The 26113-nt window shown below is 53.1% G+C and overlaps 1 protein-coding gene across 1 annotated transcript; it reads left to right on the top strand.

Moving 5' to 3' along the window:
* The first annotated feature begins 216 nt into the window (after window positions 1-216).
* Window positions 217-19256, top strand: ttc9b (tetratricopeptide repeat domain 9B). The gene is made up of 3 exons (XM_088627579.1): window positions 217-2162; window positions 13170-13352; window positions 13871-19256. Exons 1-3 carry the CDS (start codon window positions 1802-1804, stop codon window positions 13963-13965), a joined length of 639 nt encoding a protein of 212 aa, XP_088483705.1. The 5' UTR covers window positions 217-1801; the 3' UTR covers window positions 13966-19256.
* Window positions 19257-26113: the final 6857 nt, after the last annotated feature.

The following is a 26113-nucleotide window of genomic DNA, read 5'->3' on the forward strand; positions in this document are numbered from 1 at the left end:
CGGCATCAGACAGGCCGAAAGCTCTTCTCTAAGTTTGTACCCACTCTCGTGTTCTGGGGTAAATGGAATGAGGTTCAGGAGAAGTCTCAAACCGGACCCTGAACTCAAGACTCGAAGGGGTGCCATGAGATCTAGCTGTTTACCCATGATGACTCGGGATGCATGATGCATATTCAGGCTACATGATCTGCAGCAGGGCTGGCCAGTCCTGGTCCTGCAGGGTCAGTGTTTCTGCAGCAGGGCTGGCCGGTCCTGGTCCTGACGGGTCAGTGTGTCTGCAGCAGGGCTGACCGGTCCTGGTCCTGACGGGTCAGTGTGTCTGCAGCAGGGCTGGCCGGTCCTGGTCCTGCAGGGTCAGTGTGTCTGCAGCAGGGCTGGCCAACTGGTCCTGCAGGGTCAGTGTGTCTGCAGCAGGGCTGGCCGGTCCTGGTCCTGCAGGGTCAGTGTGTCTGCAGCAGGGCTGTCTGGTTATGAGAAGGGTTACAAGACTAGATGTCAGTAACTAGCTGAACATCAAGATCTCATCCAGCTGTTTCTTGAAAGTAGCCAGGGTGTCTGCTGGACTCCTTACTGTGACTGTATGTGTACAGTATGTATGGTGGGTTTCTTGGGTATAGTGCCAGCACTCACCTGTGAAATCTTAGTTACAATGAATTAACGAGAGTATCAGAAAGCTACTTGCATCTTGCTAAGATTTCTCAGTAAGCAAAAAAAGTTAAAATCCTTTTATGTCATATAAATCGATCATATTAAATAAAACTGAGACTAGCTGGGTCTTTGCTTGGTGCACCAATGCTTGGAATAATATCCTCTTGATGTGAAGGCAAAATGGGTTTCACTTCTAATGGGTCGGGCTGTTGAGCGTCGCCGAAACGGCGGAGTTTCCTTGTAAACACGTGCTTTCAGTTTTGTGCTGCTCGCTGAGCCGTGTACCGGAGGATACGTCCCACCTGAAGGGGGTCGCGTCCCGGTCCTTCGAACCCGAGGCTCCCCCAGCGGGCCTCCGCACAGCCCTCTCCTCTCACCCCACCCGGCCCGCGGTTCCGTCAACAACCCGTTTCAGACTCGAGCCTGAGACGGGCTGTTAACAGTACGCTCTCAGCTTTGCGTGAGGGTGAGGGAGAGAGGCCGTTTGCAAACGAAACCGACAGTTAAAACTTTTTTTTTTAAATAAAGACAAAAATCAGTTCGTGGTTTATGCCAGAAGCTGGTTGGTTATATGAGGCGTGCGGCAGCCCCGTCTCGTTCGGCAGCAACCCAACACGCACACGCCAGGTAAGAGAGCGGTGACACGGTCCACGGGCGCCTGTCCGCCCCGCGGTGCCTCCTTTCGCGGAAGGAAGGGCGAAGCGCCGCGCCGCGCCCGTGATGCAGTGGCCCCCCGCTCCCCCGGCTCCCACAATGCAGCGCGGGCAGCATCAGCCGCTGTCTGTGGTGCTGAAGCTGAGAGTCGGAGCCGGAGAGCGAGCGCGCAACCCCGACCGTCCTCCCGCATCCTCCCAGCCTCCGGGGGGGAGACCGACCGACCAGCCAGCCAGCCAGCCGCAGCGGCTGAGCGGATTGAAGGACAAAGGACGTAACGACGCCAAGTCACAACAGAAATAGGGGAGGGAGGGGGGGGGGGGCGTTCACTTTTTTTAATAAGACGATTTTTGTAACCTGTTTTTTTTTTTAATTGCTATTCCGAATTTCAGCCCGTGCCGCCTCGCGTCCTTTATGCACAGCACGCTGCTCCAGACCATACAGAGAAAACAGGCGTTCGGGGTTTACGAAGCATGGCCTATCGATCTCGCTAGCAGACATGGAAGCCAACCAGCGTCCGATCAAGAGTCTGAAGAGCTACCCGGAGGCAGGCGGCAGGAGCCTGGCGGCGGCCGCGGGCGGGGACGGCGCGGGGGGCTACCGTGCCAATGCGGATATGGAGTCCAAAATCCAGAAGGCCGTGGAGTTTAAGGTGGAGGGCAACCGCTGCTACAAGGAGAAGAAATTCCGGGAGGCGATCGGGAAGTACCACCGCTCGCTGCTGCAGCTCAAGGGGGTCCACGAAGAAGGCACCGCCGGCTCCGAGGTGAACCTGCTGGGCCGCACCAGCGCCAGCCTGAGCGAGGAGCAGCGGCGGCTGGTGGAGAGCACGGAGATGGACTGTTACGACAGCCTCACCGGTGAGTCCGGAGCGGGTAGCGGCGGCGGGAACGGCAGCCCACCGCAGGCCGGTGGCGGTGTAGTCATTTGCGGGGGCGGGGGGAGGAAACGAAAAATCACAGCAGGGCAGGGTAGCGAAATCAGCCCTGCAGTTACAGCTCCGAGCGCGAGAGGGGTTTCGTGTACCGTCATGACAAAGAAAACGAACTTTCTCATGCTCGGTGCTCGTAGCGCGCTTCTGATTGCGATCGGGACCAGTGTGAAACGATGTCTTTCCACCTGTTTTAAGTGACGTCTCCAGGATTCTCCTCCTCCTCACGCTTCAAGTTCAGCCGGGCGGAGGTGTGAAGTCTGAAGCGCTGGTGCTGCCGCTGGGCAGGCGCTCGGGCGCTTGTGCTCATGAAACCTGGCACCCTGACGGGGGCAGCGCGCTGTACAGAAACTTACCGGGTTTTTCCGCTCACGGGCCGTTTTGCAAATTGTACCGCAGAAGCAGGCGCGCCAGCAGTCACTCCGTGTGTACAGACTCGCGGAGAGCCGATCGACACGTCCCCCTCAGTACCTGCTGCTGATTTCTAGACTAGAACGGGCAACCGAGAAAGTGCTGGTGAAGTTTGCCGCTGCTGCTTCTGCACGGAATTACCGAGTTGCTCACTCGAAGGACGCCTCTGTTCTCAGGCCACGTCCGTGTAGTAATCACGGCTTCTGCACAAAGGCCGGACATTTTCGTAGCCGACTGTCATGTGTCTTCGACGGGCAACAGCTGATGTTGCAGGAGCTAGTGTTACATCACCCGACCCAAAGTGCGAGGGCCAGAATGAAGCGTGTAGCAGAGCAACAGCAGGACCGCGCGAGGAGATCCTCGCACCAGGATGCGCCGTGAGACCATGAAAGAGGCCTGTGCAGTTCAGCGCAGTGCTGACGCCGACCTGCAGGTGTCAGTGTAGGTGCAGCGTGAAGGAGTTAGTTTGGAGAAGGAGCAGTATCTTTGCAGGGAATGCCTTGAGGGGATTTAACATACATGCACAAAGGTTGCCCTTGATTGTAGAATATAAACTAGCCCTTTTGTTTGCATTAACTGCGGGGTATGGGTGAAATAGAAGCTCTTAATGGGCATAACAGTTAATGGACAGGATTGCTCTGTAGTTGACTTGAGATGGGATGCATATTCATGAAATATGTTCTTGCAAATTCTGCATGTTTGAAAGAAAAGGTCCTGCACTTGGATGGTATGCGTGTGTGATGGCCCTGTTTTATTTCCAGAAGTGCACATCAGGAGTCCCAGAGCTGCCAGCAGGCCTGTGGGAAAGGATCAAGCTGTGTGAAACCGCAGGGCTGCAGGAAATGAGAATTACTGATGTGCATCTTGTTGTTCCTTCAGCCTACTGGTTATTGTTTGTTCACTTTTCGCATGGGCGGAGTGAAACGTTTACCAGCTGGCATGTCCTGGCCCCGTCGGTGTGTAAAAAGAGCAAGAGGAAAGCCATTAGCTGTTGCGGACACAGCCCCCTTAGCTACACCCGATCTGTTTATAATCAGACCGTGGGATAGGGGCAGGGGGTACCTTCTGCACATGGAATGGGCCGGCAGGTGCCAACTGGGTGGCGCCTACTGAGCCGCTCAATCACCTGGAGGTGCTGCAGGTTCCAACTCCACTGTTCCAATTGACCAGCCTCACACTGATCACGCACACTCGCTGCTCTGATTACAACCACGTCGGCTTTGGAGGTAAAGAGTTCCTGACCTCAGTGGCCACACCAACCTCCACCCACCCAGGGCACGGCCAGGGCTGCTCTAGGCACGATCAGGCATGGTGCTCCGAATGGGTTCCTGCCGATGGACTTCACGAGACATTAGGAGAAGGCTCACTGGGAGAGTTGTGCTCTGTGCTGTGTGTTGCTGAGAAAAACAAGACCACCTCCTAGGCCTCCTGTCATACACAGGATTCCCAATCTTTCTCTTACACAGTCTCTACAGTAGCTGCATGGCTGACTTGTAAACAGCTAAGGAGTGGCAGTTCTACCCTGCAGGAGCCCTGCTGGTACCTGGCAGTGTTCCTCCGAGTTCAAGACATCCCCCCAGGCTCCTGCTGCGTTCTGGTCAGTCTCTGTGTCATACAGCTCACTAACAATATCCTAAAGCAGTTCAGTGTAGTTTCACCCAGGGTGTGCGGCACAGAGCTGGGATATTAAGGCCAGTGCGCCTGCGGGTTGCTTTGGCTGTTGGCGTCAGTGACATTAGTTTGGAGATGGAGGAGCTGCTGTCACTGCGCCTTGTACTGCAGCACTTAGTGTCAGTCGAGGACAGGAAGGAGCCCTTGGGCTGTGTTTTCAGGTAACGAGCGTCTCGCTCAGTAGCGCAGGACAGTTCCACACTTGGGAGCGCTCCGGAAGTTCTGCAGGAGCACTGATCACCCGGGCTGCGATGGGGGTCCGTGTATTGAGTTTGTGAGCAAAATCTGTCCCAGCTGGACTTTGATGCGCAACGTTTGCTGCGGTGTAGCGTCCCAGAATGAGCTTGCGGTTCACAGGCAGCAGGCCGGGTCCGACGCAGCAGGCTCAGGGAGCTGGGAGAGAGGACAGAGCCTCGCAGGCCCCCTCTCAGGCGCTGCAGTCTGTCGTTTGTCTTTTTTTTTGGCACGTTTTTGCTCTGCTCCTGGCGAGCCGGGGTCCCAGCAGGGTTTGGGGGAACCGGCAGAGGCAGGGGAGAGCAGGAAATCGGACCCTGCCAGCCAGGAAAGGCAGGGCGGCTTCGTTTCCGCTGGCGAGGTGAAGAATCCCGCTGACCCGTGATTAATGTGGAGTTGAGCGAGAAGGATCGCGATCTGAGAGAAAATGTCACCGGCCGGCCGGCGGATTCTAGCACACTGATATTTTTTCAAATGTATTTAAGCATGTGTCTGTATAAATATCTGTAAATCTATTTAGTATCTGGGTTGGTCTACTCATCCTTCCGGGATTGTGCACACCGAATACCAATTACCGATCGGTAAGAAATGAAGTGCCGAGGGCGTCGCCCTCTGCTGCCAAACCAGGGGGTACGAGGGCAGGAGCTTGGGAAGACTGTGGGCGAAACGGTGCTCGGACGAGATGAGCACTGCTTGAGCTGAGCTCCATCTCCTGCAGCAGGGAGCTGGCGTATCCCAGCAGCGCCGAGGAGGCCCGGGGGACAGGCGGCGCGATGATTCTGTTTGTACCGTTGTGCTCCTGTTCCTGTGGGCATCAGCAGCCCAGCCCAGCCCTGGCACAGGAGTGGCGCGGTGCTGGCTCCCCACTGCCGGGCTCGCTGTGCTTGGTGACGGCCCTGCCGCCTGCTGGGAGCGTCTGTGAAGGGGAGGCAGGAAGTTCTCCTGTGGAAATCGTCAAGAGTGTTGAGTTGGACGCGCGCAGGGGTGGCAGGAGTGTTGAGTTGGACACACGCAGGGGTGGCAAGAGTGTTCAGGTGGACGCGCGCAGGGGTGGCAGGGGTGTTCAGGTAGACGCGCGCAGGGGTGTTCAGGTAGACGCGCGCAGAGGTGGCAGGGGTGTTCAGGAGTGTTGAGTTAGACTCCAGCAGGGGGGGCGGGTGTGTTGAGTTAGACTGGAGCAAGGCCATTGTAAAGTCAGACTAAAACACACACTGGTGGGATCTTCTGATGGCTGAGCCCTGTTACCCAGAAATCTGTGCAGTCGGTGGCATTTCAGTTGTGCTACTTCCTGGGAGAAACAAGGGTGTTCCAGGAGTCGGCCAGCGTGGGGTTAGAAAGGGAAGGTCTTCTGAAACTAACTTGCTCAAACTAATTCCAGACATTAGATAACACAAACACGTGTGACACGATATGTTTAGATTTCCAGAATGTGTTTGACACGTCACTTCATAACAGGTTGATTCTCAGTGAAAGATGGAGGAATCCAAGGAGATGCAAGTACCTGGCTTGAGAGCTGGCTGACGAACAGGAAGGCGCGTGTGGTCTCAAGGGGCGTAACCTCTAGAATATTGTGTCCTGTTGTAGTCACCCTAATATTAGATCAGAGGAAGATTATTATTGCCTTAGACTTTGGGGACTGTCCTAGACGGACAGGTTGAGGCAGCTAAAGCTCTTCAGTTTAGAACAGAGGAGAGTGTGAGGTCCAAGTAGACAAAATCCTTAGGGTTTAGATTGTTTTAAACCAAGGAACAGACTCCATAGTTTCACAGCTGGAAACATTAAGGAAATTCATTTCGGATAGAGAATAGATAACACTTCTTTTCTACAAGAGCAGTGGGTGTCTGGAACAGGCTACAGAGCCAGGTAGTTGAGGCTGGAAGATATTTTAGATTCAATTAGCTACTAAGCTACGTAAATAGCAAGATGGACTGAATGGAATGGCCCACTCTCTTCTGTATGTAGACCTTTCTCATAGTCTTACAGAATTTCGAATGATTTCCTTGAAGTTCTGTGTAAATGTGCCAGTCTGAACATTTAGTTTACTTTGATATTCTGCTGTTAAAATACATGCCAATGTTTTATTCCTTTAAATCCAGTGGACTTCAGGAGAAGAACACAAGCTCAGTATAGTGATGTGTGTGCAAATCTGTAGATGTGCTTACACTGACTGCCCCCAGGAAAAGCCAATTAGCTAACTGACCTGTTCATGACCATGTCTTGGTATTTTGTGGAGCTCAAACAGGGTTTGAATGCTCAGCTTCTGCAGCCCAGTCAGCTGACAGAAGGCTGTGTGGCTTCTCTTGGGTGTGCAGGGACTGAAGGCTGAGTCTGTGTTGTCTGCCCTGCCGTAGAGCTGGGTGGATCGGTTAGGTAAGATTACGTTAGTGGGATGGATTGCTGGAGATAAAACTCTGCTCGCTGGGGGTACGCCTGCTGACAGAAGAGCAGTTTTGTTCAGGGAAGGATACAAAATCAGAGGACAAGGACTTGAGTCTGAAAGATTCCCTGTCTGGATTAATGGGGACTGACTGGAGTTTTTTTCTGCTTTGTATTACAACTGGTGCTGGGTGGCAGGGAGTTGCAGTGTTTAGATTTGTGTCTTTTCCCAATCGAGCCTCAGCAGAGGGGGCATGTCTCCCGTGGCAGGGCAGCAGCTCAAACCTGCACCCCTGTGAAAAGCTGTGCGGCTGTTCCGTCTTCAGATTGTCTCCGTGCTTTAGTTTTGATGCTTCCTGACTCGACGGCCCTCTCCCTCATCTTCCAGCGGCACGATTCCCAAACCAGGAGCGTGGCGGGAGGACGCCGATTCTAGATGCAACAGTCAGAATTGAAGCTGCAGGATTCATCCCAGTAATTGTGCAGGAGTCGCCTGGCAACACACAGCCTTTCCGAGTCAAGAGCGATGTTTCTGTGCAACAACAAGGTCTTTACAAAGTCCAGCTGCCATGGCGGTGTAGCGGAGCACGTTTGGTGACGTCATCGCCCTCCCTGCGCGTAGCAGGGACCTCAGCCGCCTGGGCTGGGGGAGGGAGGTCTCCTTTAGCTCACTCAGCTGGTTCCCTGTTGCGTTAGGCCAGAGACCTGGGTTCGCGCCCAGGTGTTGCGGGACGAACCGGCGGGGTGTAGCGGCGAGGGCACGAGCCCGCGTGGAACTGCGATGGTCACAGCAGCACTGTCCAGCTGTGGTCAGTGTGGCGAGGCAGTGTGGGAGTCCCCTGTCCTGCCAGCCTGGCCCACCTTTAATATGGGCTTTGAAAACATCCAGCTCTTGCGTGATGATCTATTTAACAAACGCACCTGTCTGAGTCAGCTAGTGGCCTTTTCCACAGTTCACAGATACTCAGAAAGGATTTTAACAACAGATGGGTTGGCAGAGCACAACATCTCATAAATAAATGAAAACACTCATAATAAAAGAATATACGCTGATCATCTTCAATAAGTGTGCTAAGGGTTCCGGGGGGGTGGAGTGATTTTATAAATATTTTATGACTTTTTGAAACTAAAACATTTAGTGATGATCTAGAGATAGTGTTTTGCTTTCTAAGTGACATGATAGAATTACTCCATTTCTTTCCAAATATGTGTAAATGGGCATCCTGCTGCATATTGATTTCTGGGGGAGTAGTAAGAGGGCTTGTTCAATATTAATGATTGCAAACTGTTTAAAAACTATTGCACTATACTGGGCCACTTAGACTCTTACAGCTCACTCTAAGTGAATAACTTTTATAATAATCATCTGTTATGCAATTAAGCAATTAAGGTGCTGGTTGGAGCAAGGTTCTTCAAGGGAATGGATCTGATCGACAGCAAAGAAAGCGAATGATCCCAGACCTGAACTCTCTGGACTCTGCTGTGCGTTTGTGCTGGAGTGGATCACTTGCCATTAAGAGGGCGAGAAAGACAATGTATTAAACACATCTTAAGCTTCACAGCTGTTTGCATTTATCTGACATATTTATGTCGGGGCCGATAAAGATGTTCGCCAGGATACAGGTATACAGTAGGTTCCTCTGTTCTGGAAATTGTCAAATATGCGCATGAGCAAATTCTGGAGCAGCTTGAGTTACCTGTTTTACAGCAGCAGAGAGGCAGATTAAGTTGTTAAAAACTCAATGTCAGAGGTTCAAGAGGTAGTGCTGTGGATGGAGAAATGAAGTCACGTGTTTACACAAAGAGTAGCAGGAGTCCAGAACAATGCCCAGCTAGGCTGCAACAAAGCCCATTTCTGGGATTCTTCAAGTCAGGGGTGGATGGGATTCTGGGATCATTTAGCTGGCGAGCAGTGAGCGAGTGAATTCCGGTTTCCAAAGAAGGTGAAGACTCCCTGGATATTGTTAATTTGAGCGGCGGTTTTATACTCTCCGGCTTTTATTGTGATTGATGGGGATTTGGGAGGTGCGAGACTGCTGTGGAAATCTGTTCATTTCAGCAAAGAAATGAGAAATCATGCAGGCTCAGGGAAGGGCCCGTCAACGTAAACTACTCCTCGCCCCCAATTAGAGGGGCAGAGTGATGGAGTGTGCGCGGGGCAGGTGGGTGTTTGTAATCCAGCTCTCCGCGATCTAATTAACGAGCGATGGTCACGGGTCGTCACAGCCAGCGAGGACTGTGCTTGAAATCCCAGATGGAGTCTCTGCCGGCTTTGCTGAAACGCTTCTGAAAGGAGGAGAGCCCAGGTCTGGACTGGAGTTTCCCCCTCTTGTCTCTTGCACTGTGCTTCCACCTCGAAAGTGACCATTCTGGTGCCGAATTTTTTCAGGAAGTCACTGGGGGAAGCTCGTAGCCAGTACCATATTCCCGCGGAGCCCCCCGGATTCTTGGGAGGAAAGGGAGAGGAGCAACTAGAGGTGTGAAAGCTGGGGAGAAAAACGTTCGATTTCCTTTCGAGTGTCAGCTAATTTGTGTTAGAGCCTTCAGGCTGCTAATGCCAACATTTCAGTTACTGATGTCAGCAGTCTTGTTTTTCTCCGTTGAAATCCTCTCCTGCTCAGACGCGGCGAGACAGGACGAGCAGAATGCTCACTCATTAAATGCCCAAGCACAGCCATTATGCACTTTTATTAAATTGAGATCCGCATTTGCAGCAGACAGGGGGCCCATTAGCACTCTGCCCTAATGGAAGGCTCCTCAGACTCCTTTAGCTCTTGAATCCAGATGGGGGGCTGGGGCTCGCTTCAGCTGAGCTCACGGGACGAGAAAGCCACCCAGCCCTGTAGTTTTCTGCCATTTCATCCTAATGGCCTTTTGTGCATTACAGCTTCAGACTCATCACCTGTGCGTGCACTCAGCTGCCCGGTCGCTTCGAGGGAGACTTTACACTAGGAGCTTTTTTATTCTGCTGTTTGTGCAAGCCAGGAAACCCACAAGACCCATCCTGCGCGAGCTGCCCTCATGCATGCCTGGGTTTCATGGGTGCTTTTCAATGAGCAGTTAAAACCTAAACAGGTGATTTCACTTTTTCATTAATCTGTTCAATTAAGCAATTATGATCAGAGGGATAGCAATGACCAGAGGACAATGCAGATATGTCTTCTGTAAAGAAAGGTACCAGCTGATAGTTTACTCTGGAACTGTACCCTGACTATTACAGTAGGATAGGAACGTGGGAGGTGACAACTGAGAAGAGCCATTCAGCTCATCTGGCCTATGTGGTTATAAGTAGTTAATTGATCCCAGGACCTCATCCGTCATTCTTTTGAAAGAAGCCAACAAGCTTCAACAGCTTGTTCCATACTCCCACCACCCATTGTGTATAGACGTTCCTTGAGTTTTAAATGCAATTTAATGGCATTTCCACTCGTTCCATCTGGTCTGTGCTTCAGCATTCAGTGCAACGAATGCCCTCCCTCAATAGCAGGACATGTGCTGCCCTCCTGTTTGACAAGGCTGCTGCGTGGCCCCTACTCGTGACTTTAGTGCCTGCTTTTGGTGATGCAATAGCTCCCCCCTGTGGCTGGGTGGGTGCCTGCAAGTTTGCGGTGCTGCGGCTGCTGAGAGCTGCGTCACTCCTCCAGTTCAGAAACGGACAAAGGAGACCACTGTGGTGCCTGCTGGCAGGCAAATTGGACATCTCGCAGCGCAGGACGTCTGCGACAGCCCCTGGACAAAAGGGTGTGCAGAAACAGCATAAATAGGCAACATTTCTGAAATAAGTCATCAAAGCAGAAAATGCTTCACACATTCTTCTCCACAGCTTATCAGCACTAGCAGCAGTTCAAACCGGAAGAACAGAGGGGGATTTCTTGCATGCCTAACATGCCTGATGTATGACAGTGCACTGCTTTTATCCCACACTTTCTCAAAGAAACTGCTGATGTAGAAACAGCTTCTGAACTCAACACTGAGCAGCAGGTACCCGTTCCAAAGCCTTCTGCCTGTATCGGTGGGGAATCTGAGAGTGCTTTTATGCTGCGGTGCTTGCACACCCTCGTTGTTATTTCAGTAGCCACTCGTGGGGCTCCTGCTCCAGTCTGTCCCTGTTCCAGTGGGTGTCAGCTCGGCTGGCAGGAGGCGGGTTTCACACGGAGATGTGCAGGCCTGCACCCTTCCAATACTGGTGTGGGGGATTGGGGGGGGGTTCCAAAAATAAAAAATAAGTGGGGGTGCCAAATGTGAAGCCCAGAAAATAAGAGGTGTGTGCTGTGCGTGGCAGAGAGTAGTGGCCGTGATCCCTGGCACTGCGGCCCGTCCGGGCACAGAGACTGTCCGGGGCTGGAGTCGGTGAAGCACGTCTACTCGCCACACTCCTGGGACCTGGCCTGTGCCAGTGAGTCACTGTCCCTCCCGGCGAGTCAGCGGTGACTCACGTTGTTCGGAGAATTATCTGCACGTCCGGGAGGAGGGAGGCAGAGAGGGGGAGATGGAGTGGATCACTGTAACGTCGTAAAAATCAGCTCTGTGAAACCGGGCTGCACACCGAGTCGCTCACCTTGACAGGCCGCCAGCGATTCCGCGACTACTGGTTCCCCTTTCACCCCGAAAACAAAGGGGTTTCTTCCCTGGCGGTGAAAGAGCGCGCCGGGGCAGAAAGAGTCTCCTGTGCTGCTGAAAGGCTGTAGCTGTAAGAACAGACAGGCAGGTGCCGCAGTTTCTCACTCAGTCCTTTCACTGAGAGAAGAAGAGGTTGTCTGCCAGGGGGCAGCAAATTCCTGGCTTCTGCACTGATCTTTTCCGTTCCAGCCCACAGCAGGACACCACCCCCGCTGAGCCACGGTATCTCTTAACTAGGCCGGTCCTGTTCTGTGAACCCCGGTGTCAGGCTGGTTTTCCATCACTCAAGGGAGGGGCAGGAGCTGTAGGGGAAGCAGATCAGTGGCGCGCAACGCTCTGAAGCCCATTGTCCACTGTGCAGTATTAATTTAGTTACTCATTATTATGTCCTCCAGTAAGCATAACAGGTGTTCATGCTGAATCATCAGGACAAGGTAAGGAAGCGATCAATAAGGATGATAAAGTTTCAGGTTTAAAGTCAAGTTACAACTTTACAGTCCACTTGTTTAGGGAGTCTGCTCAGGCAGCTGGCAGGGGAAAACAAACACTGAAGAACAGAACAAGGATAACAGGCAAGGGTGGGAGCAGGAGGAATCCACCGGCACCTTGCCTGGGGAGGAGAGGAGAGGTATCGGAGTGTTTCACCACCTCCACAGCACAAACAAACACGCAGCACCAAGACTGATGATGAACACTGCTTGCACCCGGGCAGTGACAGCGCAGGCACTGGCGTGTGATCTCAAGAGCTGGGCTTCTGGAGCCTCTGCCAGCTCATGAGAGCACGGACCGCCAGAGTCCGAGGCATCGGGCTGTGTCAAATCGCTTCCCTTAGTCGATCCCTGTTTCATGCTGTAAGTCTTTCAGAAATCTGTTTGAAAGGAGATTCGGAGGCTAGCGTGGCACAGGGAACAGACTGGACGGGCAGGTCCTCAGGAGAATGACTAGCTGCCACATGGGGTTGGTGTTTCCGGGCTTGTTCTTCAGCAGTGTACTCAGCCATGGTAGATCATCAATTTCCCTACGGGATTAATAAAGTATTATCTATCTATCTGATGGTCAACAGTATTTAATTTAAAATATTTCCGGGTAGATTGAAACGTGATTAGGCTGGAAGCACGTTGATCGCTTGTACTCTTGTAGGCATGGGAGCCTGCTCAGCAGACCTCCCTCCTCCCTCCCTCGCAGACCTGCCCTGTGGGACAGCTGCTCAGGGCGTTAGCTGGAGTGGCTCAGGGGGCTGATCACGACTGCAGGAGCAGCAGCAGCTGCTGGCAGAACGTTGCAAAGGGTCGGTTTAGTCTGGGTCTCGTGTGAGTGCGCATGTTCCAGCTGACACGGGCACAAGGAAAGCCCGGAGGTGCTGGACTGAAACTGCCGCAGCCTGTGAGCTCAGAGGGCTCCTCGCAAAGTCTTCTCACAGATCGAAGGAACGGATCCCAGAGGCCATTCGTCCATTTGTCTGTCCGCTCTGCTTGATTGATCAAACTGAGTGAAAAACACTTAAAGTGGCATTTTTTGTGTCTTTGGATTTGTGCCTTATTCCACCACTGGTGCAGAATAACAGAATCGGCTGAACAGCTGACACTGTGACTCCCTGTGTCTTTGTCTGTCCCTCTCTCCCTAGCCTGCCTGCTGCAGTCAGAGCTGGTGAACTACGAGCGAGTGAAGGAGTACTGTCTGAAGGTGCTGAGCAAGCAGGAGGACAACTTCAAAGCCATGTACCGCGCCGGCATAGCCTTCTACCACCTGGGCGACTACAAGAGCGCCCTGCACTACCTGAAAGAGGCCGCGTGCCGCGAGCCCACAGGCAAGTGCACCTGTAATTACCTCTCCTTGGCTCGCAGGGGTGCTGTAGAGGCAAGGGCTCCTTTTGCTGGGCTGTGCTTTATTCTGTAATTAGAGAGAATCACCCAGTGTGTGTGTGTGGGGGGGGGAATGCAAACAGTGACAATCCTAATGGAAAGCTGAGCGAGTCCAACATGCTGCAGACAGCAGAAAAATGACTCAGTAGCTCAATTACACCCCAGATCTCCCATCAGAAATGGGTGGTCAGCAAGGTCGGTGCGTTTCGTCTGTAAACAAGAATCCAGAGCTGACCTGTTCCTCTTGAGAGCTGAATCCTGCCCGTGTGTCGCAGGGACATTGTGGGGAGATAGACCGCTTGAGCTGGGAGAGCTGGCACAGGTGGCAGAGCATGGGCTTGGTGCTCTCCAGGCTCGGTCTTCTTCAGCACGTTTTTTCAGGACAGCCACCCGAGGGCTGAATTGAGCTGAATGCGTGGTGCCCTCCCTGAACTTGGCTCCCTGTCTTCCCTGTCCTCTGCAGACACCAACGTGCTGAGGTACATCCAGCTGACGGAGATGAAGATGAGCAAGAGCACCCCGCGAGAGCAGAAGAGTGGCAGCGAAGCCATGGGCTAGCGACCCCCGTGACCCACAGCCTTCCCAACCCCACCTGCCCCCCGCCCCCTACACCCCTCCCTTCCGCCAGCCCCTGACCTGCAAACTGTTTCCTGTTGTGCCAGGACCCTGGCACACCACGCCACGCCACGCCACGCCAACCTTCCCGCCACGGATTCGGTGCCAGGCAGATACATGAGACGCCTGCAGAGCTGAAAGAGACAATGAAATAATAACACAATAAGAAGAAAATGATAATACGGGACATCACATACTCTTCAGTACAAGGAGAGGAGGATCGTCTGTACGGAAGCTGTGATTTCCGGCAGGGTGGCCCAGGAGTAGGGGCGCTGTCGTTGTTTCTTCCCAGGGGTCTGCAGGACCAGGCACAGCGGGGTATCGGCCGCAACGCCGCAGAGAGGGGGAAGGAACAGGCTGTTTCCCCAAAGGTTCGTCCCGCCAGTGGCAGGAGCCAGACTGAGATTTCATCACCCCGTCCCGCCGGCGCCCCCTGCTGGACGGCGTGAAGCCACCCCTATTCGGAGCCCCTGGCGGCAGACCGGGGGAGGGGTGTGTGTTCATCCAGCGATTTACTCCAACGTGTTAAAACTTTCCCCCCCCCCCCCACGAGGAGGAACACAAAAACAGAATGCTTTTTGTTTTAATTTTGAGTTTTTTCTAAACGTTGGAAACAAAAATCAGTGAGCTTTCATCTCTGGACAGTGTTTAATTCAAGGGCTATTTAGTGTATCTAAGTTGTTTCTGAGTTCTGTAACACCGTCTGCCCCTCTCCACCTGGTGCCAGCTGGGCAGCCTGAGCGGGCGTGGCGCTCCGTGGGCACAGTTAGATCACGAGCCATCCTAAACTGACGTTTCTGCATCGGCCTGGGCCGGGGAGTTATTTTGGTGCTGTGCTTAGGGATGTTCCGGGCTCTTGTGCGACACCAATCATCTTCCCCCCTTGTGAGCAGGCTGTCCACAAGCCGTTTTTCTGAGACGGAGAATGTCCGACAGAAAGACTGTTAACAGCGCACTATGATGCCGAAATGGAGAGGATACACACTCTCTTCATAGCTATTTCCTCTTAGTCCCGAGTAAATTGAGTGGGAAGCGTCAGTTGGCTGCAGATTAATGAGGAGAGGTTCATTCCAAGCTGAAAAGTAGCAAGAAAAAAACAATGTGGTTGTTGAACTGTCACACGCCTGACGAATCGCGACAGGAGCGCTGTGTTTTTTCTTTCTTGCTACTTCTCTGCGTGTCTCTTGGTTGTACTACTCTCCTGCAGCTCGTGAGAAAGGTGTCCCACCTTTCCTGTATATGACTTCTAGAGGGTAGCCCACCGATCCAGATGTTGTGGGTTCGAGCCTGGGTCGTGTCCGGGCTCCCCTGGGTGGGGTCGGGAGGAGTCGGCCCAGGCTGTCGTGGCAGAGGGGCGCCTCTGTGCCTGAACGCTGTGAAACGCGGGCGGTGGCCGCACCCTGAGGCCGAGAGGCCTGGCGTGTCTGTTCCAGTCTGCTTCTTTCAAGGGGAGAAAGAGAAGAGCTGATGAAATATGAAAGAAAAACAGGGCCCGCAGCTCTAAAAGCGGTAGATTGATCTGGAATGCTTGTATCTGCGAGAGTCTGCTGGTCGTCTGTCCAGACGTGACCGCTGGGCTCCGTGCCGTGGTGCAGATTAGTGAACAGGCTGGGTTCAACAAGCCCCTTGTGAAGCCACGAGTTGTGTCCTCACGCCCCCGGAGCTCTGGGAGCCCAGGTTCCTGTCCCGCAGAGCGGGGAGAGAGGTGACGTGTTGCTCCCGGTGCCGGCTGGAGCTGGACCCGCCCTGAGGGAGCAAGGATGAAGCTCCCGGACCCCGGGCCCATTCGAGCAGAGTCCAGGTTCGGCGGAGGAGAGGTGATAGCCGAGCGCTGCCCTCGCACACCGGACTGCTGTCTGGGACGTTGTACCGGTTCCTTAAGACTGTTAATTACTCGATTACTTGCAAAGTGACGTCATATGTAGCTGCACAACCTAAATCACGAAAGAACAAGTATTCAGGTTCGAGGTGAGAGTACAAGACGTTCAGAAGAGGTGATATGTCTGTATGAGGCAAAGCTGGAAGTCAAAGAGATTAGTGACGAGCAGTCTGAACCCTTCCGAATGTTTGGTCAGTGTCTTGTCTAGAGGACATGGTGCTCAGGTCCCTGTGGTTATAAGTGAGATCTCTGGCTGTTGTCTTTTAAGTGTTTGCTGGCCTGTTGAGGGGTGACGTTACGGTCTGGAGACACCTGGGCTGCAGTCTGAACTCCGGGGGAGACTTCGGTTGTGAAGTCTGTGGGTGTGGTCAGCAGGGAGGAAGGGGCTCTGCCCACCCTGGGGACAGACGGGGCCCTTGTGTTGCCTGTCTGTTCCAGCCAGCCCTCAGTGCCGTGATTTTGAGCTGCAGTGTTTCTGTATCGGGAGTGAAGGAGAGGAAGGGAGATGGCTGGCCTGAGGAGGGTTTTCTCAGCGTTAGTGCTGATTGGCTCCCAGCCCTCTGCCAGTCACAGCGCCCCCTCCTGCCAGACGCAGCACACAGCTTGTGCTCTCCCTCCCCCAGGGCTGAAGGATCAGCATGTCCTGAGCAAGCTGGTTCTCGAGATGAGCGCAGCAATCAGCAATTAAACATTACAGCCCGTTTGTCATCGCGCTCAATAGCTCGGATGACTCACGCGGCCTGGCGACAGGCTTTAGAGTTGGCTTCTGAGTGATTGATGTTAAATGTTGCTTTAGAGAAGGAAACAGGGGGAGGCAAAGTTTATATGAACACAGAAATGTGACTTAAAGAAGAAAATGACATTTATTGCACTGACATTAGAAAAGCCAAGACAAAGCTTCAGTACAAGCTGAACCAGGCGTGTTCGTCAGGCTTTTAAAAGAAAGACTGTTGTGAGGAACAAAGGAAAGTTTTTTTTCCCAAATGGCTGCAATCAAAGTTTTGTATAATTTTATCTTCTGTTCACTTTTTTCATTCTGTGAGTTGTTGTTGGGTTTAGAATTGACCTTCCAGTGAATCATCTCTCTTGAGAAAAGCAATAACCTTCTAAACGTCTTTATTTGGGGGGGGGGGGGGATCTTTTTTTTACAATCGATGGAGATAAATCTGCGCTTAAATTAAGAAGATGCAGTGGCTGAAGTGAAGTTAATTAGACCTTAGAAATCAGCTTAGTAATTAAAAGTGTCAGTGAACTGCAAAGCAGAATGTAACTCTGGCCTGGCCTCCCCTTCTGATTTTAACCCAGCAGTTTCAAACTGAGACAGGCTCATTCTAGACTACTCTTTAAAAACTGCTGTCAGGAAATAAGATCAGAAGATCAAGCATGGCAATATCGGGTAGCTTGCAAAGCCTGGTGCAGGTGTTGGTGCCGGTGGCTGATGTGTTGTGAAGAAAGCAGGAAGCTTCACCTGTTACCCAAGTGTGTAGAAGAGCATTGAGCAGCGCTTTCACTGACGGGGTTCAGAGCACCGTGCGAGGCTACTGTGCGTCCCCCACCGGGCTCTGGCCTCGTTGCTGTCCGACAGTTTGCCATGTGATTTACGAGCAGTCACTACGGAGACTCGTTTGAGAAATTCAGGATTCAGGAGGTGTGGCACCCAGGGCGCCCGGCGGGGAAGCCGCAGGGAAGCTGAGCCAGAGCCCCCCAATGCGTCCTCTATGAAACGCGGGTGGTGGCCGCACGCTGAGGCCGAGAGCACCACCTGTCTCTCAGCAGGGGGCATCTCGCCCCGCCATCGGCACGGGGGGGCAGTCCTGGGTGGAGCCCTGGCAGAGGGGTGCAGGGGGTGCTGCGGCGCTGGCAGTGCGCCCCTCGCTGGCGGGGGCTGAGAGAAGTATTGCCCCGTTGGCAGCCAGGCTTCGTGATGTAGGCCCGGGGAAGACACTGGTGAGGGCTGGATCCGTGGTGGTGAGGCAGTCCGATGTGTGTGGACGTGTCTTGTGTATATTGTTGTGAAACACTTAACGGAAGCTGATGTCTTTAGATGCTTAACCCTGAGGAGAGCTGGGGCCCATTTTTGTTTCTCTCCAGGTTGTGTTTTTTTCGCAGTTTGTCCCAGTGGATGGAGCGTGGGTAGGGACTAAGTCAGGGCTGTTCCTGGTCCTGCAGGGTCAGCCTGTCTGCAGGCTGTTCAGTCCTGGTCCTGCAGGGTCCGTGTCAGCTGCTCTGAGCTCTTCAGGTGCTGCTGCTTTGAAGAGACACGGAAAACCTGCAGACACACTGATCCCTCCAGACCCAGAACTGGGCACCCGTTGGCTAAGTTATCTGAAATATGCAGAACTCAGACAGCGTGAAGGAGAAATGAGGGCAACTACTGTAGCTGTTGTCATCGATTCTGACTGAACGGGTGCTCAGCCAGGCCAGGCAGAGTTCGCTGGAGCTGAGCACCTCTCCCCTCCTCAAAACTTTACAGGGTCAGCCCTTCGTGATGCTTTGGTTCAAAGAAAGAAAGAATCGAAAGTTTCCTGTGATCATCCCTCCTGGGGAAAGTTCCTTAGATGTGTAGTAGGATTAAGCTTTCATTCTGGTTGTTAGGCCACTGCAAAAAGACAAAAGCACAAATGTGGAAAATGTTTTCTTTATTTGTTCAAAGTACTGTTTGGCTGTGAAAGTGTTTTGTTTTGTGCTCAAAGAAGTTAATAAAAGCTTTATTTTGGGGGAAGGGGTGGTTAGGGAGACATGGTGATGACCATCTTTCAACCTAGAGCTCTGTGACCCAAATGTCCTGGTGAGTATTTTTCTTTGAGAGATGCTACATTTAGGCATTTAGAATCCCAGCAGGCAGCAGTGTGCAGTGTTAGTGCACTATGTGTTTACTGTGGACACCTGAGCTCTAGTCAGGCCATGCACGGGAAGTTAGTATTCTGTCTGTTCACCTGCAGGGGGCAGTGTTCTGTCTTGGAGTCAGTAGTGGGTCGCAATCAATGTTAATGCACTAGCTTCCAGAGACCCGGGTTCCAATAGGGGAGCTGGGATTGTGCCTTTCACCTCCAAAGTTCATTGTGTTGAATTCCCAAGGGAAGCGTCGCAGACCAGTTTTTAAAAAACCAGGCGGCGGTCACGGCGAGGGAAAGAGCACGGACTCGTCTCTTCGGACAGGAAGCAGCGACGACAAGCCATTCCCACACGAAATCCATATCGAATCTGAAGTAGACCGCGCGTTAACTGTGTAGGAAAAAACAGAGTGCAGAGATCAAAAGTAACAAAATATTTTAAACGTGGTGACCTAGAACTCCTAGCAAGTGAATGCACTATGGATTGATATATGAAAAATCTAAATAAAACTTGGAACAGATGTGTCTGGTTTGTAGTTCATTCCTCTTGGCGTGTCCTCACGGGTCATGCTCTGAACAGCTTTGTCAGTGAGCGTATAAGACATTGCTGTGCTCGTCACTATCCCTACCACACCTTCCAGCAAAAACACAGCCACAGTTTTAACACACTTGTGGAGTTTATTGCAATGCCTCATGACCCATTAAGGGCTGCACAGGAAAAAAAAAAGGTGTCATTTTGGCTCCATCGTCTTCAGTGGAACTCGTTTCAAACTTGGGAGTGCTGGTGTGGTTTAGGACTCCTTCCCTGCTTGGGATTGGAGATTGTGTCCCATCAGCCTCTCTCTCGGGTAGAATCGCTGTGGCACACCGACCCCCGACTCGCCAGCTGTGGTGCAAAACTGCCCAATGTCCCGATGTGAACTCCCACAAATCTCCATGCATACTGCAGGTCTCCCTCTCTTCCCCAGAGGGCTTCAACTTCAACTCCTAGGATGCACATAGTAGTTCAAAAGTCCTTATTTATGTGTACCGTAACATCACTTTATTGGCCCTATACAATTTCATTAGGAATACTGTACATTGCATTAGGAATTTGTCTTTTTGCAGACCCCAGCTTGCTCTCCATGAGACACAGACACACAGACAGGGAGAGAAGCTTGGGGTCAGAGCGCAGGGTCAGCCATTGTACAACGCCCCTGGAGCAGTTGGGGTTAAGGGTCTTGCTCAGGAGCCCTACAGAGTAGGATTCCTCTGCCGGCCAAGGGATTTGAACCGGCAACCTTCCAGCCACAGGCGCAGATCCTGAGCAACAGAGCCACCGGTTCACCCCTAGAGGGATTGACTTCACTTGTACCCTCACTCCTGCCACAACAGATGTTAAGGCTTCTTCTGGGCTCGCTCTTTCCATTGGCTGATGGGCTGGTGTCTTAGGGATGTTTTAGAGACACTGCTCAGGTAATAAACTTAGCTTTTATTGCCCCCCCCTGCCCTGTGTCTTCCAAACAAACTGCATCTCCCCTCTCCCACATCCTCCTGTACCGGGCTGCCTCTTCCTGCTCTCTGCATGACGCCTGCCTTCACTCTGAAGGTAATCATTTCTCCGTCACTATTGACTGCGCTGCTTAATGGCTCCCAGTGCCACAGGCTGACGAGGGAGAGCGGCCTGTTCGAGCAGACAGGCTGGGGGGGGGGAATCGAGAGCCGGATGAGGAGACGGGAAAAAGGACAGGATGGGTGGAGAGGGACGGAAGGGGATTCCGAACGGGACAAGGGCAGGGTGACTTGAACAGAACGGCGGGAGAGGAAGAAGAGAGAGTCTCCTGGCTGGGCCAAAGGGACTTCCTGTTCATCGTAGGTCCCCACAGCCTTGCCCTTCCTGCAAACAGACATGATGGTCCTTCTCTGCCTGCTGCAGTTTGACACGCTCATGACCAGCAAGGTGTTTTGATCCAGAAAGACTGCTAACTGCTTCTACGGTTAATTCTTCTTCCGAGGCGCGCACTCGCCATGCTCTTGGATAGCTTGCCTCGTGCTGGCCTGTGTCAACGCAAGGGGACAAGTTGCAGGACGAATGCCCAGTACAGTATGGCGGTTTGCAGTAATATGGTCAGGGCAACCAAACAGCCATCTGCATACTCTGAGACCAGGAAACAGGACAAGAGAATCGGCAGGCTGTGACACAGCATCCTCTCCTACTGGACTCTAATTAACAGACCCCAGGCGACTGAGCTAATCATCTGGTTGGATGAGGCTGCTGGGCCATCTCGCTGAGTTTCTCATTAACCAGGAAACCCTTTAAAAGGGGCTCCTGTCTCTGTTAGTGTGACATCGTCAGCGGTTTGTCTCGTCTGGGGTCTAACGCTGTGTGCCTGGCCAGATGACCGGGGCCGCCCCTCGCCTCGTCACCCCACTCCAGGCTGGGGCTCAACCTCCCGGTTTTCTGGGGACATTCCTGACCTGCACAGACTCTGGCGGCAGTCCGTAGTGGGGAGCACAATTACCCTGCAGGGCCTGCTAGCCAGTCCAGAGCCTCAACACTGGTGTGCCAAATGCTGGTTCATCGCTGTAAATTTGCACGTTGTTTTCAGAATTTCCCTGGGGTCCTGCTGCAGAAACAGCACTGAGTCCGTGGTTTCCCTGCATCTTCCCGCACCTAAAAAGCGTGCCCCTGTAAATCTTTTTAGGAAACAGTTTGTGGCCGATGAAGTGGCCTTTGGCGCCGCCTGCTGGGGGCTGTTGGGATCGGGGTTAGAAAACTGCAGCAGCTCGGGCGCTGTTCCCAAGAACTCTTCCCAAAAATGTTTCTAAAAAAAATCCCGTGCACTCCCACAATGATACGAACAGAGAAAGAAGTTAAAAAAGGACTCGGGCCTCGACGGGACCGGAACCGGGGGCAGCCGGAGGGAAAACTCCCGGACCCAGGCCGAGCGGAACCGAGCCCAGAGCCCAGAGCCCAGAGCCCAGCAGCAGCGAAGCACCGGGACCGACAAACCGTGAATCCGCGCTCACAGGTGGTGCTTTTAATTGCTTTGAGATGCTGGTTTGGTAGAAGTCAACTTTAATCACGGAAAATAGGTTTCTAAAGAAGCATTTCAGCGTATTTGTCTCCATGGTTGCCATGACATTTCAAGGGAGCGAATGGTTCTTGCTTTTAACATTTTTTTTCCTGTTTGTCACTGTGAAACGCGTGTTTCCAGTGGGACTTGTGACAACGGCGCACGGTGCTCGGGGGACCAGTCCAGGCAGATGTTGTCTTTTTCCCAAAATGTTTATTTATTCAAGTGGCTGTGCAGCTCCGTGACTGTACCCAGCGAATGACGGTCACGGGAGGTTTATCGTGTCATTATATTGTGACCGATGGCCGGGTGCGCGGGATGTTCGATATGCTCGTGAACAGAGAGCAGATATCTCACTTGAAAACCCGCAACTCTCCAGCGTCCAACGTGGAAAACAACACTCCAGTGTGAAAAATACAGGTTTAATTCAAGAACAGAGCAAACTTGGTACATTCTGTGGACTGGTTTGTACCAACCCGACTGAACCGAGCCTGAGTCACAGTTACAACCCAAAAAGCTGTTCGCTCTTCTTCGCTAGAGGTCGTTCTGGAGTTCCTATTTCATCAAACTAGTACGGAGTCAGCTTTGGAAATACCGGCACACTGAGCAATATGTACTGTGTAATATTTTGTCAAGATCGCAGTATGTGTCGGTGGACAAATACGCGATTTTGCCGGGGACAAAATGTAAGTAATATAATAATTGCTAACAGTTCTATAGCTGTTTCTGGACACTCCACTCAAAGCGCTTTACAGGTAATGGGGATCCCCTCCACCACCACCAGTGTGCAGCCCCACCTGGATGATGCTCCAGTACGCTCCCCACACACCAGCTCTCAGTGGGGAGGAGAACAGAGTGATGAAGCCAGTTCAGAGAGGGGGGTTATTAGGAGGCCATGATGGGTAAAGGCCAGGGGGAAATTTGGCCAGGACACTGGGGTTACACCCCTACTCTTTTCAAGAAACGCCCTGGGATTTTTAATGACCACAGAGAATCAGGACCTCGGTTTTACATCTCATCTGAAGGATGGCGCCTTTTTACAGTCTAGTGTCCCCGTCGCTATACTGGGGCAACAGGACCCACACAGACCGCAGGGTGAGCGCCCCCTGCTGGCCCCACTAACACCTCTTCCAGCAGCAGCCTCAGCTTTCCCAGAAGTCTCCCTTCTCCCTCCCCTCTTGCTTGCACTCCAATGACGTGCGTTACCGTACGTCTGCCAGCGTTCCCCTCACCTTCCTGGTTTTTACTGTTTTCCCACTGTGATTTACCGCCGATATCCCCCGCGGTCCCCAGCCCTTGTGCTGCTGCAGATCCCGAAGGAAAGGCCCGGCGCTGATCCTCATCATCAAGACAGTCTGCTCCAGAGATACCCAGTTTCCTTAGTAATGGGGATTATCTGAGTATACGATTTATTCCATGCTTTATTACACTGACTGTGCTTTAACCGCGCTAAAGATCTTGGAAAACGATATTTAGCATTTGACTAATTTGGCTTAGGGGTCATTTTATTTTAGTATGCTGCGATCTCGGGAAGGGTCGCCAAAGCTTGGACAGCGCGTAAATTGGAGCAGAGTGGCTTTGTCCCACCTAGTGGCTAAAGCGAGTAACTACACGTGTTTCGTAATGAAGCGCAGCGCGCTGGGACGGGCGCGGGCAGGGTCTCCCTGGAGCAGACTCGCGCCTGTCTTTAGCGGCGGCCCTGGGACGCTCTGGGGTCCACGCCGGACAGGGCTGCGCCTGTGTCTGTCCCAGGGCACGGGGGCTTATGGGGTTCATGCCAAAGCGAGCTCTCCGCCAGCTCCCCCGGCCTGCCCGTGCTCTCGGCGAGACACACAGTGATGTCTGGGAGTCTGGTCTCCCACTGGCAGCTGATCACTGGAAAAAAGTGCGATTCGTTCCACCCGGCACAAGACCATTAACCCCTTCCCGGCTCCGGGTCCGAGACTCTTTCCACCCTGGGGGTCATGAGGAAGACGAGTGTGGCTCATCTGGCTCTTTATTCAAGCGACCTTGTGCCTCTGAAGCGTCTCTCGCTCCCCCTCTGCGGGAATACTGTAACAGTGTCGGTCTGTTTCCTGGGAATCGGGAACTACCTCAGCTAAGCAACCGGAACAGTGCAGGAGAACAGAAAACCGTGTGGTGCACCGGGAAGACCTCGTTTAGAATATTGTGGACCGCATGTATGAAAATTGATGTAGCTGCCCTGAGAAAAAGGACCAGCTGCATTCTGGGACTAAAGGGAATGGGCTCACGTTCACCACCGGGCTATACGACCCGAACCTGTTTTCTGAGCAGAGAGGATTACGAGGTGACCAGATTCAAGAAATCAATTTCCTTAAAGGCACTGACAAAGTCAGCCCAGTGGAATTCTTCAGAATAAGCAATGGAACACAAACAAGTGAGCCTTTACGCAAAGAGTTGTAGGAGCAGGGGACAGGCTACCTGGCCATGTTGTTGAAGCCTTCACCTCGGCATCTTTAAAGATAAACCCAGGCGAGACCCTGGGATCAATTAACTAATTAACTACTAACTACCAAGCAGGCCTGATGGGCCAAACACCTCCTCAGGTCTGTGACCTGTCTTGTGTTCTTGTGGCTCAGACGTGGCTTGTGGCTTCTGCCCAGCTCCACCGAGGGATCGCGAGGAAAGAGACCAGGCGAGCCGACCTCTGGGTGTCTGTTTATTCGTACGCTTACTCCTCTGTACAGCTGGGCGTTAATTGGTTTCGCCATTTCCCAGACAATATCATTTAAAATAACAAGTCATCCTTTAAAATCAGCTTCTCCGTCAAACGGGTTCTTCTTCAGCGACGTATCTACAGATATGTACAGAGACCCCTGTGGGGGAGCAGAGGGGCGCGGGGGGGAGGGAGATAATAAATAAGCGGGGTGGGGAGGACGTCTGGGGGAGGGGGAGGGAGGGGGGAGGGGTCTCTTCTTCCAGACCCTGTCAGTGTTCCAGTGTTGTGTCCGGAGCCCAGCCAGGCAATCTGAGCGGGAGGCGCTGGTTCCGGGCGGAGTGAGCTGTGCCCGCTCCCTAGTGTCGCCCCCGGGCACTCTGGGACGGCTCTGCAGCAAAGCGCCGCTGCCCACGGTGCGCCCTGCGGGGGATGAAGAGGAGGCTGGCATGCGAGCGCTGCCTGCCGTTTCTGGCTCTTCCCGTTTGCCCGTTCTGTCCGATGGTAGTGGTGGTGGTGGTGGTGGTGCGGGGGGGCGGGGGGATTGTCACGGCCTGGTGCATTCTGGGAACAGTGCTGGGCAGCCAGGGTGGGCTCCGTGTTGAAGACAGCGGAGGAGCTGGTGCTCTCCGCAGGGAGCTGGAGCTGAGGCGAGACCGGGCAGCCCAAGCCTCCGGGCTCTCCCTCCCCTTGGGCATCTGCCACAGCTCTGGTTCAGAAGTCTCGGCGCCGGCGCTGGGGGCACAATCCTGATCCCTAAAGACAGCGAGAGGAGACGGCAAGCCAGAACACTTCCTCCCTGGGCAGGAAGGGAAGAGGGGAGCCGATGGGTCAGAGGTCACGTGAGTCCAGGAGCCCTGCACCCTTGCCCATCCTCCACCCAGGCCGTGAGGTCCGGGGGGCTCGTGACTCCCGGCTCGGAACGTGCCTCACAGCGGCAGTCCCTGCGGCTCAGCCGGGGCGCAGATCCCAGATCCCGCGACAGGGCGCGCGCTTCCATCAGCAGGGAGAGCAAGGGCCGGGCGGGATGCGGAGTGAGATTTCCGGGAGTCAACGGAATGGGAACAGATTACACGCCGGGCCTGTGAGCGATCCCCCCAGCGCCCGACGGAAATCTGCTTCGCTCGGACAACACACAGAGAAACACACTCACATATACACACACTCACACACAGACACGTGCATACTTGTTCCCTGCCATGCGTTCACCCCTCTCTCACAGCCCTGTACCTTAAAACGGAATTTCACGGCCCCGTCTGTGGGCTCTTGTGCTCACAATGTATCACATCTTATCGCATATACACACACACACTGCAATACACATCTTTTTTCTTCTGCTTCTGCTCCTGTCGTACAGGAGGACATTGTGTGGCAGTCAGGTTCTCTCCAGTCCGGAGCTGAGGTGCTCACGAGTTGATCATCGCGGCCAGTGTGTTGTAGAGAGATGGATGGACAGACTGTGACCTCTAACCCCCTGTCCCGGGCTTGCGCACTGGCTCTGCCCCTCTGCCCCCATCCTGTTGGATGTGGAGAGGTAGTGGGTCTTCTGGACCATTTTTCAGGAATAGAGGTTGTCCAATTGCCCATGGGAGCCAGTTTTGTTTCGGGAGGAGACAGAGAAAATCTGGGCAAAGCGGAGAGTGAG

This window comes from Lepisosteus platostomus, chromosome 4, assembly GCF_059453375.1.
Source record: "Lepisosteus platostomus isolate fLepPlt1 chromosome 4, fLepPlt1.hap1, whole genome shotgun sequence".
Classification (NCBI taxonomy): Eukaryota; Metazoa; Chordata; class Actinopteri; order Semionotiformes; family Lepisosteidae; genus Lepisosteus; species Lepisosteus platostomus.

Excerpts from the sequence above, each read along its gene's own strand:
- ttc9b (XM_088627579.1), top strand. The coding sequence starts at position 1,802 with ATGGAAGCCAACCAGCGTCCGATCAAGAGTCTGAAGAGCTACCCGGAG. Across the intron at positions 2,163-13,169 it reads CTGTTACGACAGCCTCACCG|CCTGCCTGCTGCAGTCAGAG; the intron begins GTGAGTCCGGAG and ends CTCTCTCCCTAG. Across the intron at positions 13,353-13,870 it reads CGCGTGCCGCGAGCCCACAG|ACACCAACGTGCTGAGGTAC; the intron begins GCAAGTGCACCT and ends TGTCCTCTGCAG.